At 36.8% G+C, this 18,759-nt stretch overlaps 1 protein-coding gene and 1 pseudogene across 4 annotated transcripts in view; one reads left to right on the forward strand and one right to left on the reverse strand.

Moving 5' to 3' along the window:
- Window positions 1-18,759, forward strand: part of DNAH12 (dynein axonemal heavy chain 12) — a 220,384-nt gene that overhangs the window by 29,124 nt on the left and 172,501 nt on the right. For all 4 annotated transcript variants that reach the window (XM_013053186.2, XM_013053167.2, XM_013053173.2 and 1 more), the window contains 9 exons: window positions 1,321-1,510; window positions 2,864-2,936; window positions 3,745-3,903; window positions 4,110-4,305; window positions 7,278-7,466; window positions 8,155-8,311; window positions 8,935-9,026; window positions 11,127-11,305; window positions 12,670-12,805. In XM_013053186.2, coding sequence (XP_012908640.1) covers window positions 1,321-1,510; window positions 2,864-2,936; window positions 3,745-3,903; window positions 4,110-4,305; window positions 7,278-7,466; window positions 8,155-8,311; window positions 8,935-9,026; window positions 11,127-11,305; window positions 12,670-12,805 — 1,371 coding nt within the window. The remainder of the gene's footprint in view (window positions 1-1,320; window positions 1,511-2,863; window positions 2,937-3,744; window positions 3,904-4,109; window positions 4,306-7,277; window positions 7,467-8,154; window positions 8,312-8,934; window positions 9,027-11,126; window positions 11,306-12,669; window positions 12,806-18,759) is intronic.
- On the reverse strand, window positions 16,942-17,511 carry LOC101679002 (annotated as a pseudogene).

Below are 18,759 nucleotides of genomic sequence, written 5' to 3' on the forward strand. Positions count from 1 at the left end.
CCAGGGTCCTTTCCTGCTTGAGGCTCTGGTTTGCCTAAATCAATTTGTTTTTGTGATTATCTCACACTATCCTGAAGGTAACAAGTTAGTTCTTACTCTATTCTCATGGCTCCCTCCAGATTAAATTGGTTCTGTTCTAGCCCCACCACTTGGGTATGCTGTATTGGAGGCCCTCTCTGTTTCTTCTGGTTTCATTTAGCTGTTACATTTCTGTTCTTATCCACACCCTATAGTCTTTTCTCCTCTTTCTTTTTTCTTAACCATTATTCTGTTCTCCTTTTAAACCACACACATATTGCCCATAAGAAGGTCATATTTTTTCCCTGGATGAGACATTATTTATTTTTTGTTTTATAATACTGTATTCCTATTCAGAAAGTCCCAGCAAGCTTGCATGTTAAACTCAGAGTACACTCTTAAATATTAAAGACAACCTAATTCATTTCTATTGTATGTTTAAGATACTGATGGATTTGCATTTATATGTATTTTAATACAGAAAACCTTAGGCTTCAACCCTGGTTTGAGTGAAGGGATTATCACAAGATTAGTTTTCTCAAGTATAACATGCAGATTGGGGAGGGGAACCACCTTGGTAATATTTTAAAATAATCAGTTTGATTAAATATTCTAAAATATTTAATAATATTCACCCATAATTTATTGTGTTGTTTCCTGTCATTCTTGATTGTTTTATCAATTGTGTACCTTTGTGCTAGGGTTCATAGTTGCCAATTTCTGACTGTTTAGTGGATTAATGCTAAATATTTCAATGTTTGAGTGGATAACACATGGGCACACCCAGCTTCCCTAGCCCACTCTTTGCTCCCAATTTCTAATTCTTATTCATTCAATAAATATAAACTGAGCACTTAAAAAAAGGCTTCTTTATAGGTCATACTTTTGGGTAAAGGTTTTTTTTTTTTTAAAGATTTTATTTATTTATTTGACAGAGAGAGATCACAAGTAGGCAGAGAGGCAGGCAGAGAGAGAGAGAGGAGGAAACAGGCTCCCTGCTGAGCAGAGAGCCCGATGTGGGACTCGATCCCAGGACCCTGAGATCATGACCTGAGCCGAAGGCAGCGGCTTAACCCACTGAGCCACCCAGGCGCCCTGGGTAAAGGTTTTTATTGGTTTTTATTCTGAAAACATGTTATTTTTTATCAGAATACTTCTATTCTGAAAAAAATGTTGTCTTGAATAGACAGAGCTCAGGAGTTACACTGAAATACTACACCATGAATCTTGGAACACTGAAAAAAAAATAAAATTAAGATGTTAAAAAAAAGAACACTTAATTTTTTCTTATTATATTCTCAGTTAAACTATATTTATATGAAGCAGTGTGTAGAAAGCAGTCCTATAGTACCTATTCAGCAGGAATGGCTGGATCACATGTTAATGCTGATACCTGAGTCTTTAAAGGAAGGGAAAGAAAGAGAAGAACTCATGAATAGTCTCATAAGTGAGGTGTCAAGTGACTTTGAAAACAGCATGAAGAGGTATCTGGGTAAGTAGCATTTAACACACATCAAGCTTCTTTGACTTTTGTTCTCCACCCCTCCTATTCAAAAGTAGAAATATGAATAATGAATATCTATGTATTTAGCTATATGTATTTCTTAGATATTATTATTATTATTTAAGATTTTTATTTATTTATTTGACAGACAGAGATCACAAGTAGGCAGAGAGGCAGGCAGAGAGAGGGGATGCAGGCTCCCTGCTGAGTAGAGAGCCCGATGCGGGGCTCGATCCCAGGACTCTGGGATCATGACCTGAGTCGAAAGCAGAGGCTTTAACCCACTGAGCCACCCAGGTGCCCCCTTAGATATTATTTTAATTTAAAGTTTTATTTTGAGGGGTACGTGGTTGACTCATTCAGTAGAGTGTTCAACTCTTGATTTTGGGGTTGTAGGTTCAAGCCCCACGTTGGGTGTAGAGATACCTTTTAAAAAAATGAAATCTACTTTAAAAAAAGTTTTTATTTTGAGCTTATTATCTGGTCAGAATCTTTGTAACTCAAGGGAACTTTGTGTAATTTTTATGTGCTTATTAGCTAATAACTTTTTGATTTTTGTCTTTATCTTTATGGGTATAGTTATATTGTTTACAAATTTTTAAAAAAGATTTTTATTTATTTATTTGACAGACAGATCACAAGTAGTCAGAGAGGTGGGCAGGAGAGAGAGGAGGAAGCAGGCTCCCTGCCGAGCAGAGAGCCAGATGTGGGGCTCGATCCCAGGACCCTGAGACCATGACCTGAGCTGAAGGCAGCGGCTTTAACCCACTGAGCCACCCAGGCGCCCCTGATTACAGAATTATTAAAAATATTACTGTATTTAGGGAAGTTTATTAGAGATTTAACATTTGCAATTTTTATTGGAATAGGTTTTCTTTTCTTTTTTTTTTTTAAGATTTTACTCATTTGTCAGAGAGAGAGAGAGCGAGCACACAAGCAGGGGGAGCGGCAGGCAGAGGGAGAAGTACGCTCCCCCCTGAGCAAGGAGCTTTGTGAGGGACTCGATTCAAAGACCCTGGGATCATGACCCGAGCCAAAGGCAGATGCTCAACTGACTGAGCCACCCAGGTGTCCCTGGAATAAATTTTCTTAAGTGGCCTTTTAGTAGATAGAATGCAAAAAACCCCCAAAACTTAAAGCTTTACTCTATCTGAATTCACACCCAAAATAATACCAAACTAGTACCAAGCACTTGATTTTTTTTCAAATAAAGGAATTTTTTCTTCTACTCATTTTTAATGCTCAATAAACTATATTCTTCAATATCAAAAGTTAGAAACTTTTGTTTGAGTAGGACTTGCAAAGGTTTTCAATAAATATTAATACATATATGTATTTTAGTGAGGAGTGTTCTTGTGAAACCTCCAGTTAAATGGCTTGAAGATGAAGGAGGCCCTTTACCTAAATCCCCTGAGTGAGTAAATTATTATTATTAGTTAAAGATTTATTTATTTTAGAGAGAGAGCACGAGCATGAGCAGAGGGAGAGGTGGGGGAGGGGAGAGAATGAATCCCAAGAGGACTCCCTGCCCAGCATGGGGCCCAGTGCTCAGATTATTCCCACAACCCCAAGATCATGACCCCAGCCTAAATCAAGAATTGGAGACTCAACCGAGACTCTCAGATGCCCCAGTAAGTTATTTTAAAAACAGAATTGCATCTAGGTTTTGATAACAGATTGAAAATAAGCTGATCTTACGTTTAAGTCTAGAACTGTGAAGCTCAAAGGTATTTTGAATACATCTAAAAAATAACACTACTGTTCTTTTTTTCCCCCCTAAAGTTATCCTTGCTCTGAACTTGTCTGTTTGCTGTTTACACAATTAGGGGGACCTTTACAGAAACTTTAGGTCAACTTAGCCTTAAGTAATCTTTGGTGTATGCCAGACAGATTTCTTCATCCCTTTTCTCCAGTCCCAAGGAACTGAGTTCATTTATCTCTACCCAAGGTAACTAACTGGGCCAGAACACAGTGGAAGTTAGCAGGGCACTCCCTTCCTGGCTCATCAGTCTGCTCATCAGACAGGTGGTCTCTGTCCTCTCTGAAGATAATGTGCTTTCAAGATCTTGATGCATTTTTATTACATTCATGACTCCTAAAGCTTCCATTGCTGACCATATTTTCATCTTCTCTTGCTTTATACTAATTCCATGTCATAATTTTACTTCCTAAAATTTAGAGCCTGTTTGAATCCTGTTTGATATGGTGTTTTGCTTTTCCAGAGGACTGGATTATTCTAATCCTTGGCATTCCAGCTATGTGCAGACAAGAAATCAAATATCAGCTAATTTGCACATTGTTCATCCAACTATGAAAATATTGCTGGATCTTGGTTACACGACGTTTTCCAATTCAGTTTTGCTAGATTTAACGGGGATTAGGTAAAATCTCCTATTTATTAATTAACATTTAAGATTTGAATGTCTCCTACTTGAGTCTTTACATTTTGACTGTATACATTTTAAAACTGTTAAGTCTTGTGAAATTTTCTTTAGATTAAAAAATGTTATCTTATTTTTAAAGAATTGTATATGAAGACCAATATTTATCATTTGCTTTAAATCATTTTTACTTTTCTCATAAATAGAGCTAAAGGGCCAATTGATTGTGAATCACTGAAAAATGATCTATCAATACAAGCTAGAAAGGCAGAAGAGAAAATAATGAGCACATGGTATCCAAAGGTTATAAGTCTTTTTACCAAGAAGGAAACTCTAGATGCCATCAAACCTGAAAAATTGGATGCATTCTATAACTGTGTTTCCACACTTATGTCAAATCAGGTAAATTTGTTCTATACATCTGAAATAATAATGTTAATTAGATTAGTTTGTTATTTTACTTTATTATTTGTTAAGTTTTTATTTAAATTCCAGTTAGTTAATATACAGTATTGTATTAGTTTCAGATGTACAATATAATGATTCGACACTTCCATACATCACCCAGTGCTCATCCTGCCAAGTGCCCTCCTTAATCCCCATCACCTATTTAATCCATTCTTCCACGCCCCTCCCCTCTGGCAACCATCAGTTTGTTCTTTATAGTTAAGAGTCTGTTTCTTGGTTTGTCTCTCTTTTTACCCCCCTTTGCTCATTTGTTTTTTTTTCTTAAATTCTACAGATGAGTTAAATTGTATGGTATCTGATATCTGTGTTTCTCTGACTGACTTATTTCACTTAGCATTATACTCTCTAGCTCCATCCAGGTCATTGCAAATGGCAGGATTTCATTCTTTTTTATGGCTGAGTAATATTCTATCATGTATATATTCCACTATATATACATGCATGCATATACATACACATACATACACCATATTGTCTTTATCCTTTTATCTGTTTATGGACACTTGGGCTGCTTCCATAATTTGACTGTTGTAGACAATGCTATTATAAACATCAGAGTGCATGTATCCCTTTAAATTAGTATTTTTTAATTCTTTGAATAAATGCCTCATAGTGCAATTGCTGCATTGTAGGGTAGTTCTATTTTTAACTTTCTGAGGAACCCCCATACTGTTTTCCACAGTGGTTGCACCAGTTTGTATTTCCACCAACAGTGCATGATTCCCCTTTCTCCACATCCTCCCCAACAGCTGTTGTTTCTTATGTTCTTGATTTTAGCCATTCTGACAGGTGTGAGGTGATACCTCATTGTAGTTTTGATTTGTATTTCTCTGATGATCCTTGATGTTGAGCATATTTTCATTATGTCTTCTTTGGAAAAATGTCTTTGTCTTCTGCTCATTTCTTAATTGGATCATTCATTTTTGGGGTGTTGAATTTAAAACTGATGTTTTAGTTTATTATTTTAAATAAGATTCTATTTAGACATAATGCTAGGTAATTATTTTGAAATAAAGTAAGAAAAATTTTTTACCATGATTTTAATTTAAATTAGTTTAGCATAAAAATACTTCATTTTTGAAGCAATATCTGAAGCAATCTAAAATGAAAAGAAAATCTAGAAGTATGTGTCAATATTATAAATGATTACTGGGCTCATGCTGAAAGTCTATGAACTATTATCCACAGCTTTATTGGAGAATATTAACAAAGAACTACCCTAATACATTTTTGAACATATGAAATCACAAGTTGGTTGATTCTCATTTTTTCCTTAGTAAAATCTTGACTTGAAATGGAATTGATCATCTTTAAAGAAAATATTAATTTATATTAATTTTATATTTATGGGCTTCTTAAATTTTTACCATTGTGGGAATACAGTTTAAAAAAATAATTTTGTGAGATTAAGAGTCACTTATGGTTTGTCTCCCCACAAAACAAACTGAGGGTTGCTGGGGGGAGGGGGTTTGGGAGAAGGGGGTGGGATTATGGACGTTGGGGAGGGTATGTGCTTTGGTGAGTGCTGTGAAGTGTGTAAACCTGGTGATTCACAGACCTGTACCCCTGGGGATAAAAAATATATGTTTATAAAAAATAAAAAATTAAAAAATAATAATTTTGAATAAAAACTTTCCTTTTTAGGGGCACCTGGGTGGCGTAGTGGGTTAAAGCCTCTGCCTTCGACTCAGGTCATGATCTCAGGGTCCTGAGATCAAGTCCCGCACTGGGCTTTCTGCTCATCAGGGAGCCTGCTTCCCCGCCTCTCTTTCAGCCTGCCTCTCTGCCTACTTGTGATCTCTCTCACTGTCAAATAAATAAATAAAATCTTTAAAAAAAAAACCTTTCCCTTTTAGAAAATATCTCCAAAGATTCCATAAATTTTTCAATATACCCTTAAAAGGACATATTTAATATCTAGTATATAACCCTGTAATTAATATACAATATTTCCTTTTTACCTTTATCCTCTTCAGAGAACTATAATTATTTGATAAGAAGTAGAGATGAAGAACATTTTGAAGATGGTTTTAAACCTGTATTTATTTGCTTGGCTAAATTTCCAATAGCTGGTTTCTACATAAGAATACATTATTTGGGGGCATCTGGGTGGATTAGTCAGTTGAGCATTCTATGCTGGGTTTCAACTCAAGTCATGATCTCAGGGTTGTGAGATGGAGCTCTGGTCCAACTCTGCATTCAGTGGGGAGTCTGCTTGAGATTCTCTCTACCTTTGCCCCTCCCAACCATCTCTCTAAAATAAAATCTTAAAAAAAAAAAAAGAATACATTATTTATCCTTTGGTAACTTACTGTGCACATTTTGAAGTTCCAGTAGCTTCACCCTCACCTAGTGATGTGCTGGAAATCTGGTGTTGAGGCTGGGAAGAAAAGTCCTAATTTGTAGTGTTTGCCAATTTCCTGGTGTAAATATTCCCACCATGGTGATTTTTAGTCATCCAAGGTTTAGTAACTGGCTCATAGAAGTTTTGGATATTTAATAGTTGACACTAGGAGATAACTAGCATACCACTGTCCCTCACCTCATGTGCATGTCCCTTCATAACATCCTCACCCTCAGGTGTCCAGCCTCTCCTCCCATTAGTCTTCACCATGCTGTTTAGTTTTCTGAAATGTTTTCTGTGTCAGGGAAAGAATGACTAAAGAATGTGGGAAATTCTAGTTGCCATATTAAGATCGTTGCTATTCAAAAAAAAATTAAAGTTTGTATATATTATTCTATTTATTATTTTAGACAACTTATTAGGAACATATTGTTCTGAATGAAGAAAATTTTGAGGACTTAATGGACTGATAGAATAGCTTAATTGTAGAGAATAGCTCACTGATTTTGAACTAAAGGTTGGATTTGTACATTCTAAAGTAATGATTTATGATATCATGCAGCTAAAGGATTTCTTAAAGAGAACTGTAGAAGGATTTGTGAAACTCTTTGACCAAGAAGATCAACGTGGGCTGCCAATATTTAAGATGGAACTAACATTTGATGATGATAAAATGGAATTTTATCCTACCTTTCAAGATTTGGAAGATGTTGTTTTGGGTTTGGTAGAGCGGATAACTGAAGCTCTACAGGTATTCTGCCATCCTTATGCACTTGGTTTCTTTATATGGGTCTCTTTCAAAATTTTAAATGATGTTGAAACCATAAAGTGAACATGTGCATAAAATATTACAACTGTTTTATTTCCATCCTTTAAGTAATTTTAAATTAGAAAGTGCTTTCTCTTTGGTAAAGTTCCCTGACTAAAAATGTTGTTTTCCTTCTTAGAACTTTTATTTTTTTATTATTATTTTTAGAACTTTTATTACCATTAGGAATTGATATTTATGTGCCCATTCCATCTTCCCTACATAGTTGTGAGCTTCTTAAGGACTAGATCCTTCTCATGTTTGTTTTCTCTACTTTCTAGTAGAATCACTTAGACATTATAGTAATTCAATAAGTACTTGTTGAATGATGGGAAACTAACTCAAGTTTTTATATTATTTTATTTTATTACTTTTAAGATTTTATTTTTAAGTAATCTCTACACCCAACATGGGGCTCAAACTCCCCACCCCTGAGATCAAGAGTTGCACGCTCAATCGACTGAGCCAGGTGCCTCAAACTATACAATTTTAAATCATGATTTTGCATTAGGTTATCTTTTTTTGGACCACTGAAATCTGAACAGAATGTTTAAAAATATTGTATAAGATCGATGTCTAGACAAATTGAATAGATATTTATTTCATAAACTGTCATTTTAATTTTTGTTAGAATGTCCAAACAGTTCCTTCTTGGCTATCAGGAACTTCACCAACTGTAAATCTTGATACACAACTTCCTGAACATGTGTTAGAATGGGCTCTTACTACACTGAAGTTGGCAATACATCATAACTTAGAAGGCGCAAGAAAACATTATGAGACATACGGTATATATCATATATGTAATATTACACCTCTTATAAAAGAATACCACTTTTATTTTTGGTGGAAATTAGCTATTTGGTTGTCTGGGGATGTCATGAAAAAAGTAAGAAGAGCCAGAAGTCAGCATTGGCATGGCTTTTGGCAGAATCAAACTTGAATTCTGTTGTTTAATCCAAAGGGTGAATGTTAACAAGATCAGAGTAATAAAGCAAAAAAGCAGATAGAAGAGATGCTGGAATAAGGAGAAAGCTAAATCAAGGTTTAAATTAAGATAATTTTGAAGAATAGTTTTGAAGAGACTGCAGCTCGTTCTACAGTCTCTTTAAGTGTGTATGGGTCAAGATAGTTATTTGACATTTTCTTAATCAAAATCTTCTATTAATTGGCTTATCTGAACCTCTAAGTTATTGTAAGATCAATGCATACACTATTATCTTTATTTTAAAATGCCATATTTAACCTGGTTTTCCAGTTAAGTTTATTTTATTCTCTCCCTATTAATACATTTCATTCTCCATTAATAATATTGGATTAAATAGTCTGCTTCTTTCCATAATCATATCAAAAAGCACTTTATTTTGAATGGGTCTTATTATTGAATTTAAATTAGGTTATTAATTTTCAGTTGAAAAATACAATTGGCTTCTTGATGGAACTGCAGATAAGATGATAGAGACTTTTCAGGCGGAAGATCATACTTTTGATGAATACACAGAAGTAAGTGGTAATTCTATTTTTCATTAATGCCTTTGACTTTCTTTTTTAATTTTTATTTATTTATTTTTATACTTTCTTTTTTTTAATTAGGTTTTTTTTTCCTGGAAAGTAAATGCTCCAATTAAAGTTATTGGAATTTCTTACTCAGAATATGATTTTATTAAGCTTATATGCTCACCAAATAATTTCTTTTTTTTGTTTGCATTTTTTAAAACATTTCTTTTCAGCATAACAGAATTTATTGTTTTTGCACCACACCCAGTGCTCCATGCAATACGTGCCCTCCTTAATACCCACCACCTGGCTCCCCCAAACTCCTGCTCCCTGCCCCTTCAAAACTCTCAGATTGTTTTTCAGAGTCCATAGTCTCTCATGGTTCACCTCCCCTTCCAATTTCCCCCAACTCCCTTCTCCTCTCTATCTCCCCATGTCCTCCATGCTATTTGTTATGCTCCACAAATAAGTGAAACCATATGATAATTGACTCTCTCTGCTTGACTTATTTCACTCAGCATAATCTCTTCCAGTCCCGTCCATGTTGCTACAAAAGTTGGGTATTCATCCTTTCTGATGGAGGCATAATACTCCATAGCATATATGGACCACATCTTCCTTATCCCTTTGTCCGTTGAAGGGCATCTTGGTTCTTTCCACAGTTTGGCGACTATGGCCATTGCTGCTATAAACATTGGGGTACAGATGGCCTTTCTTTTCACTACATCTGTATCTTCTTGATTGGATTATTTGTTCTTTGGGTGTTGTGTTTGATAAGTTCTTTATACATCTTGAGGAGTCTCAACACTGTTCTCCAAAGAGGCTGTATCAACTTGCATTCCCACCAACAGTGTAAGAGGGTTCCCCTTTCTCCACATTCTCTCCAATCCAACACATGTTGTTTCCTGTCTTGCTAATTTTGGCCATTCTAACTGGTGTAAGGTGGTATCTCAATGTGGTTTTAATTTGAATCTCCCTGATGGCTAGTGATGATGAACATTTTTCATGTGTCTGATAGCCACACCAAATAATTTCTTTAGTGATTTATTTATTCATTTATTGCTTCAGCAATTATATTCAGACACCTAGCAAGATTTTGGTGGCATAAAGATAAATAATACATACACATTGTCTTCAGGAGCTTTAATTTGTCCTAGAAGCCAGACATAGGAGTAACAAAGATGATATGTGGAGATAAGTACTTGAATGGAAATGTGAACAAAGTGTCGTGGAAGCAAAGACGAGGGAATGATTGTTTTGGAAGATTGGTGAAGGTTTCTTTCTTTCTTTCTTTCTTTTTTTTTTAAAGATTTTCTGTTTATTTATTTTGACGGAAGAGAGACCACAAGTAGGTAGAGAGGCAGGCAGAGAGAGAAAGGGGGAAGCAGGCTCCCCACCGAGCAGAGAGCCCGATTTGGGGCTCGATCCCAGGACTCTGGGATCATGACCTAAGCTGAAGGCAGGGGCTTTAACCCGCTGAGCCACCCAGGCAACCTGGATTGGTAAAGGTTTCTTGAAGAAGTGAAAAGTGAGCTGGGTTTTGAAGTAAATGGTTTTTTTTTTAAAGATTTTATTTATTTATTTGACAGACAGAGATCACAAGTAGGCAGAGAGGCAGGCAGAGAGTGAGAGAGAGGAGGAAGCAGGCTCCCCGCGGAGCAGAGAGCCCGACGCGGGGCTCGATCCCAGGACCCTGGGATCATGACCTGAGCCGAAGGCAGAGGCTTTTTGCGGGGCTCGATCCCAGGACCCTGGGATCATGACCTGAGCCGAAGGCAGAGGCTTTAACCCACTGAGCCACCCAGGCGCCCCTTGAAGTAAATGTTTATAGGTGGAGAAGAGAGGGACTGCAACATGAACAAAGACCAAAAGGGTTTAGGGGTGTTCAGAGACTATCAAATGAACCAAAAACAGCTGTAGAACAGGTAACACAGAAATGCAACACATGACAGATTTAGAATATGAAGTTGGAAATGTAAGTTGGAGCCATGTGGGACAATTTTAGGGGATATTTGCTCAAGAGTTTGTACTTTGCTTTGAAGGTTTTTAGCTGTGCAAGTAATATACTTGGATCTGAATTTTAAATGTTTTTTTTTTTATTTTAAGTTTATAGAAAGATTTTTCAGTCTTGCCTCAGAAATAATGCTTTTGCCTCAGTGGGTTCATTTCCCTATGGTGCGTTTGGATTGTGAAGATTTGAAGATAGGCCTAACAAACAAAGCGAAAACCTTTGCAAACATATTATTAAATGACATAGCTTCAAAACATAGAAAAGAAAATGAAAAGTAAGTAGAAGTAATTGGTAAACTCAGAATTATAGGGCTAAAAGAAATATTTTACTAATATAACTCTTGTTTAAACTATAAGAGGCATCTGGCTGGCTCAGTTGGAAGAGCATGCAACTCTTCATCTTGGGGTTGTGAGTTTGATCCCCACATTGGGTGTACTTAAAATGAATGAATGGATGAATAAATAAATAAACTAACTTAAAAAATTTTTTTAAAAAGATGAAAATATAAGTACTTACAACTTTCTCTTCATAGCAGCTTCCTTTTTAAAAAAATTTTTATTTAGTTTTGCAAGAGAGAGAATGAGAGAGAGAGCATGAGTGGTGGGGAGGGGCAGAGGGAGAAGCAGACTCCCCACCAAGCTGGGAGCCTAATATGGGACTTGATCCAGGACCCTGGGATCATGACCTGAGCTGAAGGCAGACGTTTAACCGACTGAGCCACCCAGATGCCCCTCATTGCTGCCTCCTAAGAAGTTTCCTTTGTAGTTTCAATAGTCTGGTTTTTGCTTGATACTATGTGAGAGTTGTTTTGAGGCAACCCGGAATTATTAAAAAAAAAAAAAAAGAAATTGAAATAAACCAGTGTTTGGATACAGGTTGCATGAAAATGGAGGACCTATAGACTTCCAATGATATTGGGAAGATCAGGGATTGTTCCTGACCCCAGTATTTACTTGTGTCACTGAGCTTATTTTTGTCACCTATAAAATAGAGACAGCAGTGCCTACCAGATTCACAAACCCGTGGCCTGCTGTCTGAATAGGTCTTGCAAATAGTTTTATTTGTCTCATGCTGTGTTTCATTTTGTTCAGACACACTTTCAGTTGGCTATCAACCTTTCAAAATTAGAAGATTTTACACACACACACACACACACACACACACACTCCAGATCTTTTACTTTTCACTTTTCTTGAAAGTGTGGGAAGACCATGCCATGTTGAGCCTTCAGTGGTAAATGGAGCTGAGAAGCAGTTTTTGTTTTACGCAGGGAATGTGTCCTTTGGTTGGTTCATCCACTGCACAAGCAACTCATCATCCACCTCATTTAACTTATTTGTTGCCTGTCTGGTTCCCAAAGAATCTTAGTTTGTAACTTCTGTAAAGAACATGGTACTCAATCAATATTAGCTAGTATGTTTATTTTCCCAGAAGCAATGTGAGGAAATCCTGTGCTTTGGAATCAGAAAGGCATTCCTAAGTATGCTCTGTCTCATACTGCTTACTTAACTGGGTATTCAAGAGAGTTAAAGAGATCAGCAGAAAAAAATTTAATATAATATAACTTCCACATGAAAAGTATTGAGTATAATATAGTATTAATTACCATAACCATAGTAAAGCAGAGTATTATGTCAGTATTTGCAGTGAATTTGAAGCAATTAAAGAGCATGCATTAAAAGTCCCTGAGACAACAGAAGAGATGATGGATCTGATATCTTATGTAGAAAAAGCCCGGACTACAGGGATTCAAGAGTTGGTTTTACGGATCAAGGTAAGAATCTTTTGATTTACATATTTTAAATTTACATATTTTAAATTAGTTTCTTTTTATTTCAAAATATGATAAACATATTGAAATTGTGTAAAACATAAAAACACATAAGTTTTAAAGTGCCCACTTATATTGCCATAACTGAAGGTAAGAAATAGGCTATTGCCTGTACCCCTGAATCCCTCTGTATGTGACCTTCTGATCATAACTGCTTCTCTCTCTCTCCCCTAGAGGTCTCCCCTTGGTTTCTACAGTAATCACACATTTTTATTCCTTAGTCTCACCAACTATGTGTTCATCCTCAAACAAGATGGTCTTAAAAATTTTTTCCTTCTTCTGTGATTTCTGCCTTTATTGGTATGCTTATGCCTTCCCCAGCACAAGATTATATATCCATTCACTTATGTTGTACTATAATTCTTTGTTTAAAATATGAAACATAACACACCTACCCCAAATTGCATAAAACATAAACTGTGTAATTTAAAATGTTATAAACACTGCATAATTATCACCCAGGGAAGAAATAGAACCTTGCCAACACATTAGAAGCTCACCACAGTCTCCTCTTTTTCCTAGATGTGAACACTATCCTGACTTTTTTATAGTAATCGCTTCCTTGCATTTCTGTAGAGTTTTACCATTTAAATATGCATTCCTAATCAATATAACTAATTTTTATCTCATTTAGATCGTTATATAAATAGTCATACTGTTTCTATTCTTTTGAATCTTGTCAACAGTATGTTAGTAATGCCCTTGTTTCTTAACTTAATTTTCATTGCTTTCTTACATTCACTATTATATAACCATGTAATGATTTGTTATTTTAGTTTTATTGTTCTGGATATTTGCTATTAATAGCAATGCTGCTGGGAACATTTCTGTACCTGTATCCTGGTATATATATATTCATGCATTTCTCCCAGGCATTATAACATGTATTTACTTTCCCATTTACTTGCTAAGGCAAAACTCTTTTCTTTTTTTTTTCCTGTTTCTAGTTTCTTTTTTTTTTTTTAAGATTTTATTTATTTATTTGACAGAGAGAGATCACAAGTAGATGGAGAGGCAGGCAGAGAGAGAGAGAGAGAGAGAGAGAGAGAAGCAGGCTCCCTGCTGAGCAGAGAGCCTGATGTGGGACTCGATCCCAGGACCCTGAGACCATGACCTGAGCCGAAGGCAGCGGCTTTAACCCACTGAGCCACCCAGGTGCCCGGCAAAACTCTTTTCTAAAGTAGTTCCAATTTTATACTCCTATCAGCAGTGCCTAAGAGTCTTATTATTTTACACCCTTACTTATGCTTCCTGTTATGAGATATTTTAAATTTGCTAGGCTGTTCTCTTAACTATAGAGAACAAACTGATGGTTACCAAGGGGGGAGGTGAGTGGGGAGGGGTGAGTGAAATAGGTAATGGGGATTAAGGAGTGCACTTGTTGTGATGAGCACAGGGTGATGTATGGAATTACTGAATTAGTATATTATACACCTGAAACTATATTATATTGTATACTAACTAATTGGAATTTAAAAAAGAAAAAAAAATTCTGTTCTGTTGGGTGGAAATCATTGTATTTTTAATTTGCATTTTCTTTTTTTTTTTTTTAAGATTTTATTTAATTTGACAGCAATAGAGAGAGCACAAGCAGTGGGAGCAGCAGTGGGAGAGGGAGAAGCAGGTTCCCCGCTGAACAGGGAGTTGAACGTGGGGCTTGATCCCAGGACCCTGGTATCATGACCCAAGCTGAAGGCAGATGCCTACCTGACTGAATCACCCAGGCACCCTAATTTGCATTTTCTTGAAACAAAAGAATTTGAACACTTTTCTTATACTTTTTAAAAATATTTTTTATATGGTGAAGGTAACATATGACAATAGTCTACAGTCTTTGGTTTAAAATCTTATTTGTCTGGGGGCGCCTGGGTGGCTCAGTGGGTTAAGCCTCTGCCTTTGGCTCAGATCATGATCCCAGAATCCTGGGATCAAGCCCTGCATCGGACTCTGCTCAGTGGAGAGTTCGGATTCTCTGCTCAGAGAAAACCCTGCCTCTCTGCTTACTTGTAATCTGTCTGTCAAATAAATAAATAAAATCTTTAGAAAAAAAGAATTAAAAAAAAATCTTATTTGTCTGATATAAGGATTGCTATCTCAGCTTTCTTTTGATATCCATTAGCATGATCAATGGTTTTCCACTCCCTCACTTTCAATCTGGAGGTGTCTTTGGGTCTGAAATGAGTCTCTTGCAGACAGCAGATCAGTCTTGCTTTTTTATCCAGTCTGATACCCTGTCTTTTGGCTGGGGCATTTAGTCTATTTACATTCAGAGTAACTATTGAAAGGTATGAATTTAGTGCCACTGTGTTACCCATAAAGTCTCTGTTTCTGTATACTGTTTCTGTTCCTTTCTGGTCTATTTTACTTTTGGCTCTCTTTTCACTTAAAAGATCCCCTTTAATATTTCTTGCAGGTCTGGTTTAGTGATCACAAATTCTTTTAGTTTCTGTTTGTCCTGGAATATTTTTAATCTCCTATTTTAAATGACATCTAGCTTGATAAAGTATTCTTGGTCACATATTTTTCTCATTTAGGACCCTGAATATATCATTCCAGTCCTTTCTGGCCTGCTCTGTCGATAGGTTTGCTTCCATTCTAATGTTTGTACTCTTGTAGGTTATGGGCTTCCTGTCCTGAGCTCCTTTCAGGATTTTATCTTTGTCTCTGAGATTTGCAAGTTTCACTATTAAGGTGTTGGCCTATTTTTATTGATTTTGAGGGGTGTTCTCTGTGCCTCCTGGACTTGAATGCCTCCTGGACTGTTTCCTTCCATAGATTAGGGACGTTCTCAACTAAAATTTGCTCCAATATACCTTTTGTCCCCCTTCTCTTTCTTCTTCTTCTGGAATCCCAATTATTCTAATATTGTTTTGCTTTATGGTATCACTTATCTCTTGAATTCTCTCCTCATGATCCAGTAGTTGTTTATTTCTCTTTTTCTCAGCTTCTTTATTCTCCATCATTTGGTCTTCTATATCACTAATTTCACTAATTCTCTCTTCTGTCTCATGTATCCTAGCAGTTAAAGCCTCCATTTTTTATTATATTTCATTAGTAGCCTTTTTTATTTCACTTTGATTAGATTTTAGTTCTTTAATTTCTTCAGAACGGGATTCTCTACTGTCTTCTATGTTGTTTTCTTTTTTTTTCCAAGCCCAGCTAGTACTTTATAATTGTTACTCTGAATTCTGGTTCTGACATCTTACTTGTATCCATACTGAGTAGGTTCCTGGCAGTTAGTACTGCCTCTTGTTCTCTTTTTTTGAGGTGAATTTTTCAATCTTGTCATTTTCTTAGTTATTGACCTCCTCCTCCTTTCTAAAACTTTTCATATGCTTATTGACTATTCAGAGTTCCTCTTTTGTGAAATGTCTTTACATGGTTTTACCTATTTTTCTTTGGGGTTTTGTGTTTTTTCTTTTTTTAAAGGTTTTACTTATTTATTTGAGAGAGAGACAGACAAGCACGGGGAGAGGCAGAGGGAGAAGCAGATTCCTCACTGAGCAGGGATCCCAGCACAGGGCTCAATTATAGGACCCTGGGATTATGACCAGAGCTGAAGGTAATCACTAACTGAACAACCCAGGTGCCCTCTTTTTCTATTGATTTGTAAGAGGCTTTGTTTGTTTGTTTTTGTTTTGTTTGTTTAATTATGATCAAGTATACACAAAATTTTTTAAGTGTGCTGCTCAGTGTAGTAGTTTTGAAGATGTTATTAGTAAGCATCATTTTTTTTTACTTTGATTTATTTTAACTTTTTTTTTTTAAGATTTTATTTATTTATTTGTCAGAGAGCGAGCAAGCGCGAGCGAGCACAGGCAGACAGAGTGGAAGGCAGAGTCAGAGGGAGAAGCAGGCTCCCTGCGGAGCAAGGAGCCCGATGCGGGACTCGATCCCAGGACGCTGGGATCATGACCTGAGCCGAAGGCAGCTGCTTAACCAACTGAGCCACCCAGGCATCCCTTATTTTAACTTTTTAGTGGTGTTTTTTGATGAAGAGAAATCCTTTATTTTAATGCAGTTAAATGGAATAATGTTCCCCCCCTCTTTTTTATTTTTTATTTTTCTCACTCAAAAGTTTTTATTGGCCTTTTGGATTGAAATGGGAATTTATTTGCCAGGAAGGATGATCCCATCATACTTCTGCTTGAACCAGCACATGGCCTCCTCTTTCCTAATTCTGTGTTTGGCCCCAGTGCAGCCTGTCCTGTGCTTCTTATCTGCAATACCGAAACCTGGTCTACCTAGTACCACATAGAAGACCATGCCATAGATACCAATGCTTGAGTCATATTTGATCCCCAGATTGATGTGCTCCTGGACACAAAGCCAAGGTTTCCAATATCAGAGAAGTTATTTTTTTCTTGACTCATACTCTCACACCTTTAGACATTTCTCCAGGATTTCTTCTGCCTTTGCCCCACGGACTGTGCAGTGGATGGCAAGGCAGTCTTTTCATTTCTCCTGACACGGAAAGATCTAATAATGTATCTAGCTTTGGAGAACACATGGGTCTGGCCTGTGAGATGCTCCAGCATCTTGGCTGCCCAGGTCAGTCTGTCTCTACTCTCCCCAACATAGATGTTGAAGCAAAGTTTGCAGATGCAAAATTCCCACATGGGGTTCTCCTTTTCACCTTGATCCACCATGGTGGAGAAATGGAGGAGTTTCCCCCCTTCTTTTTAGAGAAAGAGAGAGAGAGAGGGAGAGAAAGAGGGAGAGAGATGGGGGAGAGGGACTGAGGGAGAGGGAGAGAATCTTAAGCAGGCTCTATGCCCAGCGTGGAGCCCAATGCAGGGCTCGATCTCACAACCCCGAGATCATGACCTGAGCCAAAATCAAAAGTCAGACACTTAACTGGCAGAGCCACCCAATGTTTCCTTTTATTCCTAGTGCTTTCTGTGTCTTGTTTAAGAAATCTTTCCCTTCCAAGGGTCATGATGATTTTTTCTTGTATTCTTTTTTAGACCTGTCTAATTTTGCCTTTCAGGTTTAGGTTTTCAGTCTTCCTAGAATCTTATTTTTGTGAATGACATGAGGTCCATCCTAATTATTTTTCCACATAGATGAGCAATTATATGTTTATCAAAGAGACCTTCCCTTCCCTGCTGCTCTGCAGTGCCACCTCTATCATGTATTAAGTGTCCATATTTATGCAGATCTAATTTAAGACACTCTTTTCTGTTCCATTGGCCTTTCTATCTGTCCTGGAATCAATACCACGCTGACTTAATTACAACAGCTTAATTGTAATAGCAATAATACATCTTTTTCCCCCTTTAAGCCACTAGTTTTTAATTTTTATTTTTTTATTTGAGTGTAGTTGACACATAATGTTACTTTAGTTTTAGATATACAACATGGTGATCCAACATCTCTATACATTATGCTATACCCACCACAGTGTAGCTACCATCTGTCACCATATAACACTCCTGCAATATCATTGACTGTATTCCCTGTGCTGTACCCATTACTCCCATGACTTATTCATTCTATAACTAGAAGCCTGTATCTCCCAATCCCTTACACCCATTTGGCCCTTCCCCTCACCCCTTTCCCTCTGGCAACCATCAGTTTGTTCTTGATTTATAGGCCTGATTCTGGCAATACTAAGTCTTGATACCTGGTAAAGCATGTCCTCCCATTCTTCCTCACCAAGTTTCTTGCTTGTTCTTGACTCTTAGCATTTTCATATCAATTTTAGAATTAGCTTATCGAATTTCATAAAATAGTGTTTTGGGATTTGGGTTGAGATTGCCTCAAACTGATAATAAATTTTGGGGCACCTGAGTGGCTCAGTAGGTTAAGCCACTGCCTTAGGCTCAGGTCTTGGGATCTCAAGGTCCTGGGATCGAGTCCCGCATCGGGCTCTCTGCTCATCGGGGAGCCTGCTT

Source organism: Mustela putorius, unplaced genomic scaffold, assembly GCF_011764305.1.
Source record: "Mustela putorius furo isolate JIRA1106 unplaced genomic scaffold, ASM1176430v1.1 tig00000095_pilon_pilon_pilon, whole genome shotgun sequence".
Taxonomy (NCBI): Eukaryota; Metazoa; Chordata; class Mammalia; order Carnivora; family Mustelidae; genus Mustela; species Mustela putorius.